We start from the raw sequence: 20,203 nt of genomic DNA, 5'->3' as shown, positions 1-20,203 counted from the left end.
TGCAGATTTGGATGAAAGTGTTGACTTAAGCCCAGCCACATTCCAGGGGGAAATGGTCAGTTTAGAGTCTGACCGCTTTAATGCATCATTTGGAGGGGTTGGAAGAATACTGCTAGGATACCGGCTTCTCTCTGTGAGAGAGCCTAGGGAGGCAATACATTTTAAGGGGGCAGAAAAGTTTGATTTACATCTCACCAAACGTTGATTATTATTGTGTAAGATTTTGATGGAGTTGTCCGCTTTTGATGTGTCTGGCAGCCAGTCGTGGGTTGCACCCCGTGACCCTTTCAGGACGCTTGTATGAGACCTCACTGGGTCTTCCTGGAGAAGAACATAGGGGTATTTTTGTTGAGGGGAAAACCCGAGTTCTATGCCCCAGTCTTCAAAATACCTGGCTTCCCCAAGAATAGAGTTCCTTAAGGTTTCTCATGTCCATGTAGTAACAGTTGCTTCCGAAGCCCCTTTGCTCGGCATTAAGGCAAACTTTACTGCTTTTAGGACAGAGGAAGTTATCCCTGTGCGGTCCGGGATGTGCTTGAATAGACGTAGAAGATTATTGCTGTTGAGAATATCATTTGGGCCCTTATGATCATAATGCGGAATAAAAATAAGTTCTGCATAGTTATCAGGACCTTGATAATTCTGCCCCCCAAAGTCATCAAAGGGGAGCAGAGGGGCCTTAAAGTGAAGAGGTGTAACATCGGGTGGAAAATGATTCTCCTCTAATTATCTTTGCCCGACCGAGGCCTGTAGAAGTTGAGACTGAATGGGCAGTGGCATTTGTGGTGGATGGACCCAGAGGGTTTTGGTCAAGTCGCCTATTGGATGTCGCAAAGAAGGGCCCGACAGGCCACTTGCTGTAATGACATATGGAACAGCAGTGTTGTTACTTGCGTTTCCCGTACAATTGTTGAGACCACTCTGTGTATTTGAGACATCCCTTAAAGACTGTTCGGTGGGGTCTTGAGTGACCGAAATTCGAGCTTGTGGGGGTGACCCCATGATTTGAGTGGGCAAAATGGCGGGCTTAGTAATAGTGGAATACAGTTCTGAGGCACTGGGGATGGTGGCTTTCACCTTGGAAACTTCCTGAGTAATTGTCAAAGGGTTATCGATGGGAACCTTGTTGTCATGAAGAGCCACTCTGGAGTCGGGGGGAGGGGTCCGTTTTTATTTTTGAGGCCTGATTAAAAATAGGAAAGTGAGTTACCCCCTCTCTTCTGGGTGTAGCTTAGTGAAAACCCCTGATCTCCGTTTTGCAAGACGTTGTTTTTTGGTTTGTTTTTTGAGTTTCTTTTCATCCTGTCTAGAGGTTGGTGGTTTTATTGGGAGATGTTAATGCATGCAGTGAGATTTAGCACTTTGGAGACACATGGGAGGAAGCCAGCAGATGGGGGCATGTGGTGCTATAGTTGTAACGTGGTTAGAGGGATACATCCAAACAGCAAATAGCATGAGGTGAGGGATGAATACTCCACTGCGCTGTCCAACACATGACTGTCAAAGTCTCAAGCCAATGGGTGAAAGGGCGGACCCAAGCTGACTCTTTGTATATCGATGTCAATTAGTCTGTCCGACGGTGCTGTCAAAACACAGGCCTTCGAACAGCAAATATACTGTGACTTCATTTTAATTTGTTGTGGCCCTACACTTTCACCTACTTATTTCACAAGGCCTTCAAGCGACTGGTGAAATGACACTGACCTACCTCGTACTGAGCGGCAAAGACCTGTCCATTAGAGTGATTCAATGGAATAGCACAACCTGCTCAGGAGGGAATGTCTGGTGCCCTTTCAGGCGTTCTAACTTTTCGAGTGCCCACTCTGGCATGTGTTTTCCGCCATTCTGGTTGTCCAAATGTCCCAGCTCTGACCAGTACGAGGTGGATGAGAACAGAACACCTAATATCAGAATGCACCACATTCCACCAAGGGCAGGGGTGCAGTCCGTACCACTTACTATCACCTTCTGGCATAATGTTGCACCCCACTCTAAGGTTATGATGTGAACTAGGATTGTTTATTTGAGACAATTGGCAGTAGCAATAACAGAGATTGTGTATTAGCATTTGTTCTTTGTACTGTAGGAGTTTAGTAGCCTGGAGCTGAACAACTTGGTCTTGTTTTTTAATTCAACTATGTGTTTCTGAGGAGATGGGTGCTGAGCACTCATCCTGTCGGACTTGACTCTAGCTTCCATTTTTCACCTTTCAGACTGAATCACATTGTCCTCTTGCTATCCAATTGAGCTCTCTGAAGTAAACAGCCAATCAATCAGGGTTCTTGTAAAGCGCGACTACTCACCCTTTAGGGTGCCAAGATGCTAAATTAGTAAAGTAACAAGAAGTCTAAAAAGAAATACATGTTTACCCTGTTCATTACATATCATTAAATGCACTAATCCCTGTTTGCATTTCCATTGACAGTACTTGGAGCTGCGATTCAACAAGTATGTGCGCCTCCTGGGGACCATCCTGTTCATCATACAAACAGTGAGTATTTCTAGGACTCTACCGTACTGCATGTCAAATTTTCTTTTAAACAATGTAAATAATGCAGAACTTATTTGATAATAAGGAGAGGACAAAGCCTCAAAGAAGCCATTTTCTCTAGAATGGCAGCCACCTCTGATCTGACAACCTCTGCACTTGGAGTGCACACCTTACTCAAGTAATTGAGAGGCCTCCATAGATCTGTTCACAAGGAAAGCCCAAGCACAGTGTAATATGTAAAGCTAGTTTGTGATGAGTGCAGTTCTGCTATGACCAGTTACCTCCCCATAGTAACAAGCCCATGTGCACTGCTGCTCTCCAAGCATGGCCAATGTTTATCTCACACTTACTCCTTGCTGAATGTTTTCCACACCCTTGTCCGTGGAAGATTAAACTAGTTCAAAGGGTGCAGCACTATTCCACTTATCTGACAGTACCTCGCAAGTGCAATGGTGCATCTGCCAGTGGATCTGCTACTTTCACAACCCCTACCATGGATGGCAGGAGACATGTTTGAGGTCACCTACTGCTCCTTAAGATGGTCGGTTCATAGCCGTGTGGTATATCAAGTAGGAATCTATGAAGTGGAGCATGGCCCTAATCCCCCGTCCGTAGGCAGATCAGTGTTGCGCAACACCCTTGAAGCACCCATACATCCACTGCTGCACCATGGGCTTCTCTGCTGTAGGTGTCTCCTGTGCCCCTTTTGCCAGTATCACCTATCTCAACGCCACAATGCAAGGTGTAGTTTATCACCACAACTTTTATTTGGTCATCACATTTCCATACCCTCTTCAATTCCCCTCACATACTTTTGCGCCATTAGGGTCACTTGCCACTCAAACACAGCACTGTGCTGCAGCTCACGTTATGCACAAACTACTGCGTATGACTCCCCTAGCATCAGCGATCAGGCCCTTTGAAGCACACACTCAGGCATCTCTTACCTGAGAGGTCCTCATCCCATGTAATCAACCACCATAGATGGTTTACAGATCATTGATATATTGAGGTTATCAATCAACCATCTGCAATCCATACGCAGCACTCTTGGTGATGAGGGCAAATTGCCCAAATTATCCCTTTTACTAGCGTTGAATTATCAAGCAGCCAATCTGGGCATTGCTCAACAGTTCTCCGTGCAAGGGGGTTTTAAGGTCTACACTGGTGGAATAGCATCTGGACAGTCACATCCCTGCCTAAAGCCCAAATTCTTACAGATGGGCAAAAAGAAAATAGGGTTTACTCTTCCTGATCCGAACTTATTCGCTCAAATCACTGGCCATTGTAGTTTCTATGTTGAGTTTAATGTTGTATCACGCGCAGACTTTAGTATAATTTATTAAGTACAGTATCAATCAATATGCCTTTTTGTGTGTTATCTGATTCATGTATATTCCTGTATTTCTGTTTATTCCAGATTTTGTACACTGGAATTGTAATCTACGCCCCTGCTCTGGCCCTCAATCAAGGTAAAACTGACACACACCTGGGTTTGGCTTGTTATTCTTTTCATTGAATGTAGCCAAGGCTGACGTCAGTGTTAAATTATTGTTCCTTAGAAAGCTTAGCACTATGAGAAGTTTACAGTAGAAAAAAAACCTTTCAAACCACTACCTCACAAACCTGACTATCATTCCATAGGGGAAACAACCTTTACAACGCAACTATTACAACGCACTTCCATTACAACGAAACTTTTACAACGCAAGATCCATTACATCGCATGCCATTACAACGCAACCATTACAACGCATGACATAACAACGCATAGCACTACAACGCATGTCATTACAATTCAGTCATTACAACGCATACCTATGCAACGCATACCATCACAACGCATAGTACCCTCACACTATCCAACACTTACCCTACTGTTGCACCCCCTGGAGTTAGAATAGTAATGTTTACCCCTACACTATCCAACACTTGCCCTACTGTTGCACCCCCTGGAGTTAGAATAGTAATTTGTATCCCTACACTATCCAACACTTACCCTACTGTTGCACCCCCTGGAGTTAGAATAGTAATTTTTACCCCTACACTATCCAACACTTACCCTACTGTTGCACCCCCTGGAGTTAGAATAGTAATTTTTACCCCTACACTATCCAACACTTACCCTACTGTTGCACCCCCTGGAGTTAGAATAGTAATTTTTACCCCTACACTATCCAACACTTACCCTACTGTTGCACCCCCCTGGAGTTAGAATAATAATTTTTACACTATCCAATACTTACCATACATGCAATGTAATGGCATGCGTTGTTAAGGTAGTATGCGTTGTAATGGAATGTGTTGTAAAGGTAGTTTTTAAAAATTCTTTGTAATGGCATGCGTTGTAATGGAATGCGTTGTAACGGATGTTGCGTTGTAAAAAATGCGTTGTAAAGGTAAGCATTGTAAAAGTATGCGTTGTACCGTCATACATCCTTCCGTAGGTTCCATGTTTAAAGTTAGCTTTCTTGTGAAACCTCAACTGCTTTAGTGAATATCATATACAAGAAATACACATGTGATTACATAAAGCTAAACTGATGTTCAGTCCATTCCTAATCACTCACAGGGTTGGCAGATAAAACCGAGGCACGAAGAGATAAAATAATTTGCCAAATTACAAATCATTTTAGTGAGGTGTGTGAACTAAGATTTAAATCTGGGCTGTGGGTTCCATAGCTGGCATAGCTTTTTCTTTGTGCACAATGCTGGGTGGCATTGCTGTGTGCGATATTTACCTACTGTGTAATTACTTCACCATTAAAATGTATGGAAATTTTAGTGAGGGGTGACATGACAATGCCAAGTGTTTCCATTTTCCGGGGTGTCCAAACTTGGAATGTTGCCAACTCAGTTTGCGCCAGGAATTACCTGGTGCGAATTATGTGGGAACTATCTCATGGGGTGTGGTAGTATTGTAATAGTTGACATCCTAATTGTGGCAGACGACGAGTTTACCCCCTGAATTAGGATTTGCACACCTCCAGGGGTTAAGGGGTGACCGAAGCAGCATGACTGTACCCTGCACAATTCTTAAACGGAAAATGTCACAAGAAAACAGAGATTGTTCTCTCTTCATACCCATATTATTCCTAATTATGAGTAATGCGCACTTTATGAAGATTTTTTTGTAAGCGTGGGAAGCAATACTGACAAAAGCGGTGATTTGCTACACAAATACCTGACATGGTCCTAGTACAATCTGATGTGAGCTGTTCTTTTCAATTGTAGTCCTTAAGAATCCACCCGTCGAGGATGTGTAAATATCACTTATAACCGGGGCAAAGTGACCATGAGCAAAGTAGCAAACACTAGAAACCGACTGAGAGCGTCAGCTATCCCTCGCCGCCAACGAAAACCAACAAACGACAACGGAAGCTCGCTCTAAGAGGCGTCTGGAATTTACACAGTGAAACTGTCTGTAAAACACGGGCTCCCTTGACCGTGCTGGTGTGTAGGCAGCTATAAGAGAAGTCCATCAAAGATCAGCACATGGTGTGAGCCTGCTCGGCCCCCTGCAGCACTTGCACAGTCAGTACTTGGATGCTTAGCAGGTTACACAACTGAGATGAGTTATTTGTAAAACTCCGGATTCCAAAGGCGGCTTGCATCCTGTTATTATTGGCAAAGGCACATGCTTGCTTTTGGAAGGGATTTGAGGAATGAAGCATTCTCATTCCGGCATTCTCCAGCAAAATGACTTTGCAGATTTTTCTAACCAAAACTAGGTATGCAATCGTTCCAGACCCGCGTTTTCAATCAATCAATCAGTGACATTTATAGAGCGCACTACATACCCGTAGGGTCTCAAGGCGCTGGGGGTGGGGCGGGGGTGCCGCTACTGCTCGAACAGCCAGGTCTTCAGCTTCTTCCTGAAGGAGAGGTGGTCTTGGGTCAGGCGCAGGTCGGTCGGTCGGTGTGTAGAGAAGTCTCGCGGCGCAGGGTTGTGTTGCTTTTTAACGCCTTTCAGTTGAAGGGTTCTAAAAACGTGTTAAATCTGATGTATTTATTGGCTCTTTGGTTACTCAGCCAACGACAGAAAGCTGGGTGAGACCGGGAGCCTAATGTCAGTGTAAGTCAGGGGAGCAAGTAGACCCTAACTTTGAGGGGGGGCGGGTTGGGGCGACTAACTCCCAGCCAGGGCTGGCCCTAGCACTGGTAGCACACGGTGCAACATTTTTTTTGGCACCCCCTCCTCCAGTACCCCTCACCAACAATGCACCTCATCTTTCTATAGCACCTCTCTGACAAACATTTCATTTTTTTTTGCGCTATACCACATGGTGCGGACGTAAGTGAAGAGTGGGATGAATGAATGCATGGTTAGTGATGGGCTTGTTTGAGTGAGATTGCAGATTGAGCAGTGATGGGTACAGGTGGGTGGCGTCACATGTGTGTGGCTGAGTAGTGAGTTCATGTGACTACAGGGTGAGGTACAGGGTGAACAGCGCAAGTGCATTGTAAGCGCAGAGTGATCGCTGTGAGTGCAAAGTGAGCGGGTGAATGATGTGAGTGCATGATCGCTGTGTGTTCATGATGATCAGTGGGAGTGCATTGTGATCGCTGTGAGTGCAGGGTGAGTATGAAAGTGAAGGGCGAGAATGAGGAGTGAGTTGTCTGAATGCAGGGTGCATTCCCAGACACTTGAAGTAACTCAGCATGCTATTGACGGCGGCGTAGGGTTTCAGATATAAGTTGCTATTATACTGGGCTTTAAGTGGGATGAAAAAACTGGGGAGTGTAGGAAGCTGGGATTTTGTTGCAGTAACCCCCCCACACCTTTTGCTAGATTTCTAATGCACTTTGACTTGATGTGCCCTGGGTCCCTGCCAAACAGGTTCCCAGGGCCTGTGTTCTTTACCAAAACTGTACATTTGTACCCCCAATTGGCACCTCTCTAGCCACAGGTTAAATGACCCAAGGGTACCAAGGTCACTATGACGAGGGAAGACCTCTAAGGGCTGCAGCACATATTGTGTCACCCTTGGAGGTCCTGTACCTTAACACACACACACTGCTATTGCAGGCTGCATGTATTGGTGCAGTGAAAAGTGAAGCCAATATGGCACACATTCCTGTGTCTCAACTGTGCGTGAAAGGAATCTTCCTGACACCAAAAGACTTGCGCACATTTAACATGAAACAGTGAAGTTTCTTCAGATCATTATGCTTCTTCGAAATATGATTTTCCAGACATTCAACTTGTTTTCATTCATACATTTCTTTATTGGATTATAATTCTTTTCATTAAATGTTATGTTATGTTATGTTAACATTATTTATACAGTGCACAGCTGCCCCAGAAAAGGGGCGTCCTGGCGCTTAGACAGATACTACAACATAACACGCAGGAAGAAGGAAAAAGAAGGAACGACTACTCAAGAACAGGAAACAAAAAAGTTTTAATGGCACGCCGGCAAGCACCCGGTAAGAGCTGCCACCCATTCTGCTGAGTTTAAAACGGGGACAGACCGCAAGATGAAGAGCCTCCGATCTCAGAGATCTCGAAGGGATGTAGGGGATAAGCAAGTTGGCAAGTGCCGGCGGCGAGGAGAGCTTCATGATTTTAAAGGCCAGACAGAGCGATTTAAACTTAATCCTTTGTCTGACCGGCAGCCAGTGAAGGGCAGAGATAGTGCTGGAAACAGAGCAGTGCCTTGGAAGACCAACAATGGCCCGCGCCGCAGCATTCTGTACCCTTTGAAGCCTGGATGCCTCAGCCTGGTTTACCCCCAACATCAGCGCACTTCCGTAGTCCAGCCGAGATAAAACCGAGGCTTGGACCACGAGCTGCCGGGTGGGAGGGTCAAAGAACTTGAGGACCGGTCTTAAGCCTCGCAGGATACCGTAGCAGGTGGCTGCAACCTTCTTCGTGTGCCCTGTGAAGGTGAGCGCTGGATCCAGCCAGACCCCTAAGTTTTTCACTTCGGAAGCAGGGATGGGAGTGATGCCCAATTCTGGAGGCCACCACTGGTCTCCCCAGAGCTCAGCATGTTTCCCCAAGACCAAGACTTCAGTTTTTTTGGCATTCAATTGTAAGCAATTGGTTCTCAACCAACTTGCTACTGCCACAAGTCCAGCTCGGAATTTGGGGGCATCCACTTCAGGGTCTCCACTCAGTGTCACCGCCAGCTGCGTATCGTCAGCATATGAGGTCATCGTCAAACCCCACTGTTTGACGATTGCAGCTAGCAGTTTCACATAAAGGTTGAACAGGGTAGGGCTCAACGAGGAGCCCTGCGGGACCCCCAGGTCCAAAGGATGAAAAGTGGACTGGCAGGGTGGTATAGCCACCTTAAAGGTTCGATCAGAGAGGAAAGATCGGAACCACTGAAGGGCGGTCCCTGCTACTCCAGCTTTCTCCAGGCGCTGAATTAACACACGGTGGGACACAGTATCGAAAGCAGCGCTCAGATCTAATAGCAGGAGCGCTGCCGTACGTCCGGAGTCAAGCACCAGGCGTAGATGCTCGATCATATAAAGCAGAGCGGTCTCGGTACTGTGTCCTGGCCGGAAGCCATTTTGGCTAGGGTCTAGTATCTGATTACGAGCAAGGTGATCAGACAAGATGGAATTTACATGGGCTTCGGTGACTTTAGCAGTCCAAGGAAGAAGAGATATGGGGCGGTAGTTCTCAGGCAAGAGAGGGTCTGCGTTTGCCTTCTTCAAGACTGGGGTAACTACCGCCTGTTTCCACGAGGAGGGGACCATTCCGGTTGCCAACGACAGGTTGATTAAGGTGAGTATCGGAGCTCGACACAGCGGGGAAAGTGTACTAATGAGAGCTGGCTTCAACGGATCCAGAGGGGAGCCTGATTTAATGCTGAGGCTCAATTTGTCAAAAGCCTCCGTAGACAGATCAGGCAGGACGGTCAAGGTCTCATAGCCCAAGAGATTAGGGCCAGCTAACTCTGGATCCCGCTGATCCATTTATAAGTACAAATGTATCCTCTTGAAATAACTTTATCGATGCATTTCATACACCACCCAATGCATTTCGGGTCATCCAAATGCGACCCTTCCTCAGGGGTAGCGGTCAACAAAGTCGTGTTTCAACAAGAAATTCTCGGAACCTGTTCGGAGAATCGTCCGTGCTTCCTGGATCATTTGTACTTATAAATTGATTTAATGAAAAGAATTATTATCCAATAAAGACATTTATGAATGAAAACAAGTTGAATGTCTGGAAAATCATATTTCAAAGAAGCATAATGATCTGAAGAAACTTCACAGTTTCATGTTAAATGTGCGCAAGTCTTTTGGTGTCAGGAAGATTCCTTTCACGCACAGTTGATATATATATAAGGGCACCGCCAGGCACGGTGTGACAGACTTCAGCAGCACGACTACAAAAACTGAGTAAATTGTCTTGAAATTCAGTTAATTTTAGTGTGCACCGGGATATCAAACTTTCTTACACATTCCTGTGTGCCATGCCTGCAACCCACTGCCTATGGTATAGGTAAGACACCCCTCTAGCTAATTTCACAATACCACTGGTGAGGGTACAGTTGCTAGAGCACTGTCTAAGTCCATTTTAAGAGTAAAATTTTTTTTAGGAGGCCCCCTCTTGGTAGTTATCTGGGACCAGGGGGAATATATGCGAAAATTATGGGATGTCCCATTTTTGCAGGGCAGAAGACCATTTTAAGACATTGTAAGTGCAGTAAAGCCATCAAGACAATATGGTCTGGGAGTTTGGCATTACGAACTTCACAGCACCAAAATGGCATTGCTGAATTCCGGGAAGTTTGGTTGCAAACTTCTCAGCATAATAAACCCACGCTAATGTCAGCGTAGGATTTATTATACATCTTCGAGATGCCCCCTGAAAAACGACTAGCCTCTGGTGGGTTCCCTGACTGGTACACACCAGCCTGCCACCACGAGACAAGTTTCTGGACCTCTGGGGGTGGGAGCCTCACTGCAAACACAAGGAGATGATGGACGGAGTGCTGAAACTTTTCAGACACTCACCCCCAGTCACGGAGCTGGGTTGAATCCATCATCGTTCTTTAGCTCACTTCACCACCCCAGTTCAGACACAGCTATATGCAAATCAGTCTTGACCCTGTATCTCATGGGAACAGTCCAGCCTGAACTGCCAAGCCATGTCTTCCCTGGACTGGAAACAAGCATCCTGGGACCTGTTTCGGGCTAACAGCCCTCATCAGCCAGGCTAGCTTGAATCCAGTGGCAAAGTGAGCAAGAGACCCACGTCTGGGCATATCCTGCCAACTTAGGGTGAACACAGCAAAAACAGGGAGATGATGGATGGAGTGCTGAAACTTTTCAGACATTCACTCCCAGTCACAGATCTGGGATAAATCCATCATCGTTCTTTAGCTCACTTCGCCACCCCAGTTCAGACACAGCTATATCCAAATCAGACTTGACCCTGTGCCTCATGAGAACAGGTCAGCCCAAACTGCCAAGCCATGTCTTCCCTGGACCAGAAACAAGCATCCTGGGACCGGTTTCGGGCTAACAGCCCTGATCAGCCAGTCTAGCTTGAATCCAGTGGGAAAGTGAGCAAGGGACCCACGTCTGGGCATACCCTGCCAACTTAGGGCAAACAAAGCAAACACAAGGAGAGGATGGATGGAGTGCTGAAACCTTTCAGACACTCACCCCCAGTCACAGATCTGGGTTGACTCCATCATCGTTCTTTAGCTCACTTCTCCACCCCAGGTCAGACACAGCTATATACAAATCAGTCTTGACCCTGTGCCTCTTGGGAACAGTCCTGCCCGAACTGTCAAGCCATGTCTTCCCTGGACCGGAAACCAGCATTCTGGGACCAGTTTTGGGCTACCTGCCCTCATCAGCTAGGCTAACTGCCTGAGCCCAGAAAAAAAGCCTTTCCGAGGTAAAGGCGGTCACACCTTCCCCATACCAGGAAGAGCCATCTGTGGCAGGGTAGCTTCAAAGGCATGGCTGCCTTTGTAACACGACCCCCCAGCCTCTCCTGCTATCAGGTGCAGGCTCTTTTCTGTCTCCACTCCTTTCCGGGGGAAGACAGGCCATAAAAAGTAGCCCGGCCCAGAAGGTGTGCCCAGTGGCTCTGCCAGTCCCCCCCTCAGGTGGGAGAGGCAAGGTGAAGCCCACTCTTCAGTGCTCGCCATCTTGCAAGATGGCAGGCACTCTCCAATTAGGATTAGAGATTGTGCCCACTCCCCCACATGGAGTGAACACACCAAGGGTGTAGTCATCTTAAGGTCAGTAGCCTATTGGCTACTGACCGTGAGATCCCTAAAATGTCCCCTAAATCCAGTTTTTAGGGACAGTCCTGAACCAAGAAGACAGAGTCCCGCAATCAAAGAAGAAGAAAGATGAAAGAAGATGCCCAGCAGAGGAGACTGCAGAGAAGAACTGACTTGGCCCCAGCCCTACTGCCCCTTCTGCAGTTTCCAGAGATTCTGCACCAAAAGTCAACTTGTCCTGCAGCCAGTGACCTCCAGAACCCTCGGGAGGACTGATTCCCTTCAACAAAGACCTGATCTCCTGTGAACAGGAGCTTTGTTCGAAAGAAACTCCCAAAACAGACTCTGAGCCTGTTGAGGACAAAGAAACCCAACGCCTGGAACCACCACTGCACCTGACGCCTACGGCCCGAATATGGGTGGCTCAACGGTCCCAGCAAGGTCCTCCAGTGCTCCAGATTCTGAGCCCACTGTGGGTTGACCCCTCCAGGACTCCCCGATGTTGCCTGGAGCCTCTTCACAGAGAACTCCCCAACCACGAGTGACCCAGTAAGGTGAAATCTGAACTCAAAAGACAACCCTGTATCCAGCCTCCCTGCGCCCTGGAGAAGAAAACCTGAGGTGCACCTACGTCCCCAAGGCATCCAACTTAACTGCCCAACTGTTGGATCCTCCCAGAAGTCTTCCTGGACCGAGCCTGCAGCCAAAAACCAAGACCGGCTATCCCCATTGAAAACAACAGGGAACCCAATGCCAAAACAGTACCCTGCAACCCCTGTGCTTCTGTGGGTGCTAGACCCCCCTTTTCCATGAGCCTAACACCAGGAGCTTTGCTCCCACAAGCTTATGGCCTGCTTGTGAGCAGCCACCAACCAAAGGCCCCCTAACCCCCGTTGGATAACATTGGGCATCTGCACTCTCTACCTGGCTTCCCTAGTGCCACTGAGGGTGTTCTGAGAGTGCATTCTCGACCCTGGGGGAACCCTGGCTCTAACCCCAGAATAACAGCTCCCACAAACCAGTACTTAGCTGCAAACCAATAACTTTATTTCCTTCCATAGGATTGCATTGCCTGCTTACCCTTACCTCATCAGGGGTAGCAAGCCCTATATAAATGCAAACCTTTTTCCCTCCTCGATCACTCCGCTACCCATCTCTGTCCAAATAACTGAATAACGTATCCACCAGTCAAATTACTTTCATATTTCACCATGCTAATTTTCAACCCTAATCCTTTATTGGTTCAGAGGTAGTGTGCTTCTAGCCAAAAAAAACGCTTCAACACCCCATCAGGGGTACCAAGCGCTACATAAATACAAGCCTTTCTCCCTCTTCTATCCCTCCTCTACCCTTCCAAATCCAAATAACTGACTAACATATCCACCACTCAAACTACTTTCATATTTCACTATACTAATTCCACACTAATCCTTTAGTGGTTCCGGAGTACCGTGCTACTCACAGGGAAAGCACTTCAAAGCCTCATCAGGAGTAGTAAGCGCTATTTAAATGCAATTACAATACAATACAATATAAATCGAGAGTAAGGTGCTATCAACTTTTATCTCTGCCTACCTTTGGGGCCCACTGAACTCGGTGCACACCATACTCATTTTGGTATAGTATATACAGAGCCAGCTTTCTACAGGGTGTCTCTCAAAGGGGCTATCTATTTAAGGGTGTGGCTTAAAACATTTGTGCAAAAAATCTGTGATCAGCATAATGTGCCACCTGACTGGTATTTCCTGCTTCTTTTATTGCCGCCACATAAGCAAAATAACACCTACAACAAGCCAGGACTATTGGCTTTGTCAAAGGTTGTTAGTTGCGTAAGATAAATATACTACATGCATACATACAACTGTGGCTTTGTTATATATAATATTGAAAATGCTTTAGTTCTTGTGCAAGAGGAAGGTTGTGGTGTATTGGTTCGAGCTGCCAACTTTGGAGCTGAGGAAGCAGGTTTGAGTCTCAGCGTCAGCTCAACATCCTGTGTATCTGGGCAAATCACGTATTTGTCCTTGCCTACCAAAAAATTATGTTCTTGTTGGTGCTCATGTAAAGCACTTCAAGTTTAGCAATACAGAACTGCAAAAAAATTAAAGTTACATCAAAACAGTGAACTGCTGCAGAGTTAAGATTTGTTTTCTCCAGTCTGAGTGTGAGGGTGAAAACGGAGAGCCCACTAGGGACCCGTCTCGGTGCCTGCTTTTACAAACTGCTGGTGCTGCGCACCGGCAGAACCCGGCCCACTTAAAGCCCTGCTATTATGGCATTGATCAGGGATCAAGGGTAGAGGAAATAAATAATGTGCTGATCCTGCAACAAACTTCCAGTCTTATGATTAGGGTTGCCAGCTTATTATTTTGATGTCCCAGACGATGCAAAAATAATCAGTCACCTAAAGCTGTATTTTCAGCACTTATCTGTGTATACTTCGAACAGCAAATATAAATAGAAAGCATTTTTAATTATGTTGTAGGGCTGCCTGAATGATCCATGATTAATAATTATTGGGAACAAAGACAGAGAAGTCACATTACAAATGAATAAATACTTTTTTATTTATAACCCTTTTTAGGGTACAAGACAAGGTTTTTGCAGGCTCTTTAAACAACACACGGCTAGCATTTTTCTTTTTGCAACCCTACTTTACATTCCTTTTCTTGAAATGTATTCTCACACTACAGCAGTAAATGTAAAATACAATGTAAGGAATAGGGAACGTGGGGGCCCAGGGGGTACTGGAGCCAGAAAAAATAGAAAGCCTTGGCAACTAGTTTACAAAGGTATGTAAATGTGCGAATGGTCTTTAAAGACCTGTGAAAGAGATAAGACTCTAGACTGCCCGGCCGAGCCCACAGCTGCAACAGCCCGGGCTGAAACCCACGATGGGGAGTGGGGGGGGACTGAAGCATCCATCACACCGTCCGCTCTACTTAGTGCGGATGGTCTGATGTACATTTTTTTCGGGTCTTGACCGTCAAGGAAAGTGTGGCAGTCCCAAACAGAAAAAAAAGAAAAAGGAACTCCACATCTTGGTAGAAAACTCTTATGGTACCAATGTCATTCGTATTTCGTTTTACAAAAACAAACTCACACTTTAAGAGTTGCTTTTGGTAAAACAAAAATGGCTTGCTGAGTGGCAGCATGAAACATGGCTGCCGTTCAGCAAACTTACAGTGACTTCAAAAGAGACATCTCCACAAGGTAGCAGAGATGTCTGAATATGGCTGGCAGTAGTCTGTCAAACTCAAACTGAGGCACTTAGTCCCTGAAAAATAAAGGGTCCTCAATGCAAATATTGTGCCTAATGATGACAGCGCATCCTTATTGCCTCCTCTCATGGTCTCCTAAGTGATAGAGATAGTGATCGAGCCTCTCACCCAAATTTGCCTCATTGTTACCTTGCAATTATTGTTGGTCTGATGTGTCAACCTCAATTTTACTCTGTTTTTTCCCGAGGACTTGGCACTGCCTTTTATACACTTCCCTTTTTAGGTCTCGTAGAGAGACCTTTTGCCTTTACATCTACTTTTTTATGAAGAGGATTCTCAACAGTTCACGTGAAATCACGTGACCACAAGCTCCTTCGTGCACGAGCTTGCATTTTCCCACAGGCTTCCCCCTGCCAGCAGCATTTGCCACATCAAAGGCTTCAGCTGGCCCGCCCCCGCCGTCACTTATTCACGGCCGCGCCTCGCATTTCCCCACAGGCTTCCCCCTGCCAGCAGCATTTGCCACATCAAAGGCTTCAGCTGCCCCGCCCCCCCGCCGTCACTTATTCATGGCCGCGCCTCGCATTTCCCCACAGGCTTCCCCCTGCCAGCAGCATTTGCCACATCAAAGGCTTCAGCTTCCCCGCCCCCCGCCGTCACTTATTCACGGCTGCAGGCCGCCCGTGCCTTGTTTACTGTTGACATAAACATTGCCCGCAGCGAGGACAAATGCATACACCCTCCCATTCCTTGCAAAACACTCACACTGCTTGTCTTAACATATTCAAAACTGCACTGATTTGCAAACGCAGGCAACTTTTTAACTATCTAATTCTGTAACAGGGGCCACTTTTATTTTGGCCCTGGCCTATGTTCCGTCCCAGTTTCTGTACAAGCACGGACGGCAGAGAGGGTTAAGAACGTTGTTTTCACATGTTGCTGCGTTGAAAGCTTTTTCCAACCCCTTCATTTTCTTCCCCCGCTGTCTGATATTTGAGCCAGGACCACAACTGCATACCATTTTTAGGTTGCTTGATTAAAGCCAGTTTTCCCCACAGGTCACATCATGAACGAGACACACGGTTTTTGTAAGGAGAGCCGCTACTGGCAGAAACCGCTTTACAGCGCTTGCTCGCAAGAAATTAGTAACTTGATCCTCAGCCTGCTTTATGCCAGCTTTGTAATTATAATATTCCAGTGGTAAGTCAGACATTTAGGCCAAGAGGAATGCAGAAGACGTAGTCGACTCTTTTTTTCAGTATTGCTTTAATGTTCGTCTCTACAGTGTTTCAGGCATTTCATAAAACATATAATCTTCCTGCCGCTCTCCACCCTTTCCAGGGTTTGTGTGACCTTGTATCCTACCAGATGACGCACATCCTTTTTGGAAGCCACAATGGGTGAATGATTATCTTTACTTGGTACTATTGTGAATACGTAATCTAGAAAACCAATGCACTTCCACACAGGAAGTGTCCTGTGCGCTCGCATTTGTGCTGTGCTTCGGTGTGCGCTTCCAACCAATCTACTGCGTTTGGGAGTGCCACACGGTCTGATTCTGTACACGCGCTCTCGGAAATCAGGGCCCCGCAGATGGATGGCAACATACACTCCAAATACCACTCAGTGCCCCATAATTATATGGTACATATTTATACTGCGCCCAAAGCAACATACACTCCAAATACCACTCAGTGCCACAGTTACACGCCACATAATTACACTGCACTCAATGCAACATACACTCCAAATACCACTCAGTGCCACATAATTACACGCCACATAATTACACTGCACTCAATGCAACATACACTCCAAATACCACTCAGTCCCACATATTACATGCCACATAATTACACTGCCCTCAATGCAACATACACTCCGAATACCACTTAGAGCCACATAGTTACACGCCACATATTTACACTGCACTCAATGCAACATACACTCCAAAAACCACTCAGTGCCACATAATTACACGCCACATACTTACACTCTACTGAATGCATTACACATAAGCATGGGCGAATTTTGCGAATCTGGCGTTCGCGAATTTTGCGAATTTGCAAACTCGCAATCCGCAAAATCCGCGAATTCTCGCGAATTTGCGGATTTTTTTTTTGCGTTCGTAAGGATTTCTGCCAGTTCGCAAGGATTTCTGCCAGTTCGCGAGGGTTTTGTACCAGTTCGCAATTGCGAACTTACATGTCGGCTCGCAACGGTCACAATTATGTTGATTCTATGTCTGGTTCATCATCACAGGTTCCCAGCACCCTCTGTTTCACCCCTGCCACCCTCTGTTTCACCCATGCCACCCTCTGGTACATCAATGCCACCCTCTGGTTCATCATCACTGTAGATTATGGGGGGAAAAAGCAAGCACACCTGTCTGCTTCAACTGACATGAATTAATTTGGGGTTGATTTATTAATGTGTCACTGTTTTAAAATTCCAGTCTGGCACCTGCTTCCTTATCTGTAATTTGCTTTCTGTTGCAGTGCAATTTTTTTCCAGGACCTTTGTGGCCTACTTGTAGCTATTCTATGAGCCTGCTGTGAGGGTCAGAGCAGGGTCATACAATTGTTGCAACTAGCAACTGAACTCTGGAGGGGCCCTTGTCAGGAAGCACTACAGGGAATGGTTACTAATGATGAGTTTGAACTTTTGAACCTGCTGAATGCTTTCACTATTGCAAAACTCGTTTTTCTGCAGAACAGCATTACAGCAACTGTAATGTCCCAAACAAGCTTATATGAGAAAGTTGATTTCTAATTCAAAAGTTATCCAAAGAAAATCAAAAGGCCTCAAATCAAAAAAGTGCAGGCAAATGTCAACCTGAGGAGTTATTCTGATAAAAATCATCATTTTCAGAAGGTCTATGCTGCTTGCTAGTAGATTTCTTGTGCAGAATTGCAATTTTTGTAATTTCGCGAGTGCGAGATTGTTGCTGCCCGCCGCACCTACATGTTCGCAATTGCGAACTTACACCGCACGCCGCAAAATTGTATCACCAAGAAAAAAAAATCCGCTGCGTGCGAATTTGCGGATTTTCGGTAAATTCGCGAGCGTTCGCGGATTGCGAATTTACCGAAAATCCGCAAAATCCGCGAGCGGAACGGATTTTCCGCCCATGCTTAATTACACACTCCACACAACTCCACTCAGTGCCACATAATTATATGCTACATAATTACAATGCACTCAATGCAACATACACTCCAAACAATACCACTCATTGCCACATAGTTACAAGCCACATAATTACACTCTATCGCATCACCACAGCATCACTCAGCACCACCCCAGCATCACTCAGCACCACCCCAGCATCACTCAGCACCACCCCAGCACCACTCAGCACCACCCCAGCATCACTCAGCACCACCCCAGTATCACTCAGCACCACCACATTATCACTCAGCACCACTCCGCGCCACCACAGCATCACACAGCACCACCACAGCATGACTCAGCACCACCACAGCATTACTCAGCATCAGCACCACCACTCAGCACCACCACAGCATCACTCAGCACCACCACAGCATCACTCAGCACCACCACAGCATCACTCAGCACCACCACATTATCACTCAGCACCACTATAGCATCACTCAGCACCACCACTCAGCACCACCACAGCACCACTCAGCGCCACCACAGTATCACTCAGGACCACCACAGCATCACTCAGCACCACCACAGCATCACTCAGCACCACCACAGCACCACTCAGCACCACCACAGCACCACTCAGCACCACCACTCAGCACCACCACAACACCACTCAGCACTACCACAGCATCACTCAGCACCACCACAGCATCACTCAGCACCACCACATTATCACTCAGCACCACCACATTATCACTCAGCACCACCACAGCACCACTCAGCATCACTCAGCACCACTCAGCATCACTCAGCACCACCCCAGCATCACTCAGCACCACCCCAGCATCACTCAGCACCACCCCAGCATCACTCAGCACCACCCCAGCATCACTCAGCACCACCCCAGCATCACTCGGCACCACTCAGCATCACCATAGCACCACTCTGCACCACCTCAGCATCACTCAGTGCCACCCCAGCATCAATCTGCGCAACCATTCAACAACAACTGGTTAAAATATGTTCTCTCAATGTTTCAAGCTTTATTACAAATGTCACAAAAAGATGTTAATATTTCACTTCTGTTCTTGAATTTTCGTCACAATAAAATACACTGAACATAATCTTCACAAAAGTTATTTACAAAAGTTTAAGCTATTGCCATTATAAATTACAATCACTTTTATTTAAGTATTAATTATTTAAAAAAATTAAAAGCCATTGTAATTTGTAATATCAATACATCTAAGTCACGTAAATACAAAACATGTTGCATTACAAATGCTATAGGTGTCACAGTTGCGAAAGTTATAACTTTTGGCATTGTAAATGACAAAGCTATTAATTTAGCTATTTTCAAAACCAACACATGAATAAAAAAATTGTCATTTACAAGACCAATAGCTCAAACTTTCCTAATACGAGACCTATTGCATTGCAAATGCTTGTTTACCAGAGCAGTGGCTGTTCCATATGTTTCATGTGACATGTCATACATTTCAGTATGGGCACTCCAAATCATTAAAATACAATAACATTGCCTCTGCTACAAGACATCACTAGGAGTGTTTGAGCAACTAAATGCTTGATTGCTGTGGCTGAACTTGAGGTTCTCTTGGACCTTGGAGCCCAAAACAAGCCGAGCTATCATGTGGCTTCTGCCTGCTACTCAGGCTGTAACCTAATGCACCAAAAATTAAATAAAAAACATTAACCTTTAATGTGAAACAGGAGAGGGAAAGCCGCACCTGTCTGTAAATTGTAAAAATTGTAAATTGATACTTGTATAGCGCACTACTCACCCGCAAGGGTCTCAAGGCGCTTGTACGAATACCGCTGTGGAACCCGTCCTGGCTTTCCCTGTGAGGCGTCCACTCCTGGGCACCCCAAGGGTGAAGGCCAGGCATCCTTAACGTTGTGGGGTCTGTTGTGGAGATTAAGCAAGCTATTGCCCAGAGTTGCAGAGTGGGACTCAATGATTAGAATAGGCACCGAGGCGAGAATTATCAGGTCCGTGGAATTTTGAGCCCGAGACCCGCCGAGGCGGGGAATTGAACCCTGGTCCCGGGGTAGACCTCTGCATCAGGGTCTGCCGCTCTAGCCATTGAGCCACACTTCTCCACGTCTAGAACCTGAATAGCATAAAGTAAGTCAGAAAACCTTAAATGTTA

The 20,203-nt window shown here is 46.1% G+C and overlaps 1 protein-coding gene across 1 annotated transcript in view; it reads left to right on the top strand.

Moving 5' to 3' along the window:
- The window catches only part of LOC147751240 (sodium-coupled monocarboxylate transporter 1-like), a 127,560-nt gene that overhangs the window by 35,605 nt on the left and 71,752 nt on the right, over positions 1 to 20,203 (top strand). The window contains exons 2-3 of the mRNA XM_086919127.1: positions 2,426 to 2,491; positions 3,912 to 3,963. Of these exons, the coding sequence (XP_086775253.1) occupies positions 2,426 to 2,491; positions 3,912 to 3,963 (118 nt within the window). The remainder of the gene's footprint in view (positions 1 to 2,425; positions 2,492 to 3,911; positions 3,964 to 20,203) is intronic.

This window comes from Lissotriton vulgaris, chromosome 1_1, assembly GCF_964263255.1.
Source record: "Lissotriton vulgaris chromosome 1_1, aLisVul1.2, whole genome shotgun sequence".
In the NCBI taxonomy this organism is placed as follows: domain Eukaryota; kingdom Metazoa; phylum Chordata; class Amphibia; order Caudata; family Salamandridae; genus Lissotriton; species Lissotriton vulgaris.
The sequence above is the reverse complement of the archived record's forward strand: the minus strand, read 5'-3'. Positions and strand labels throughout refer to the sequence as shown.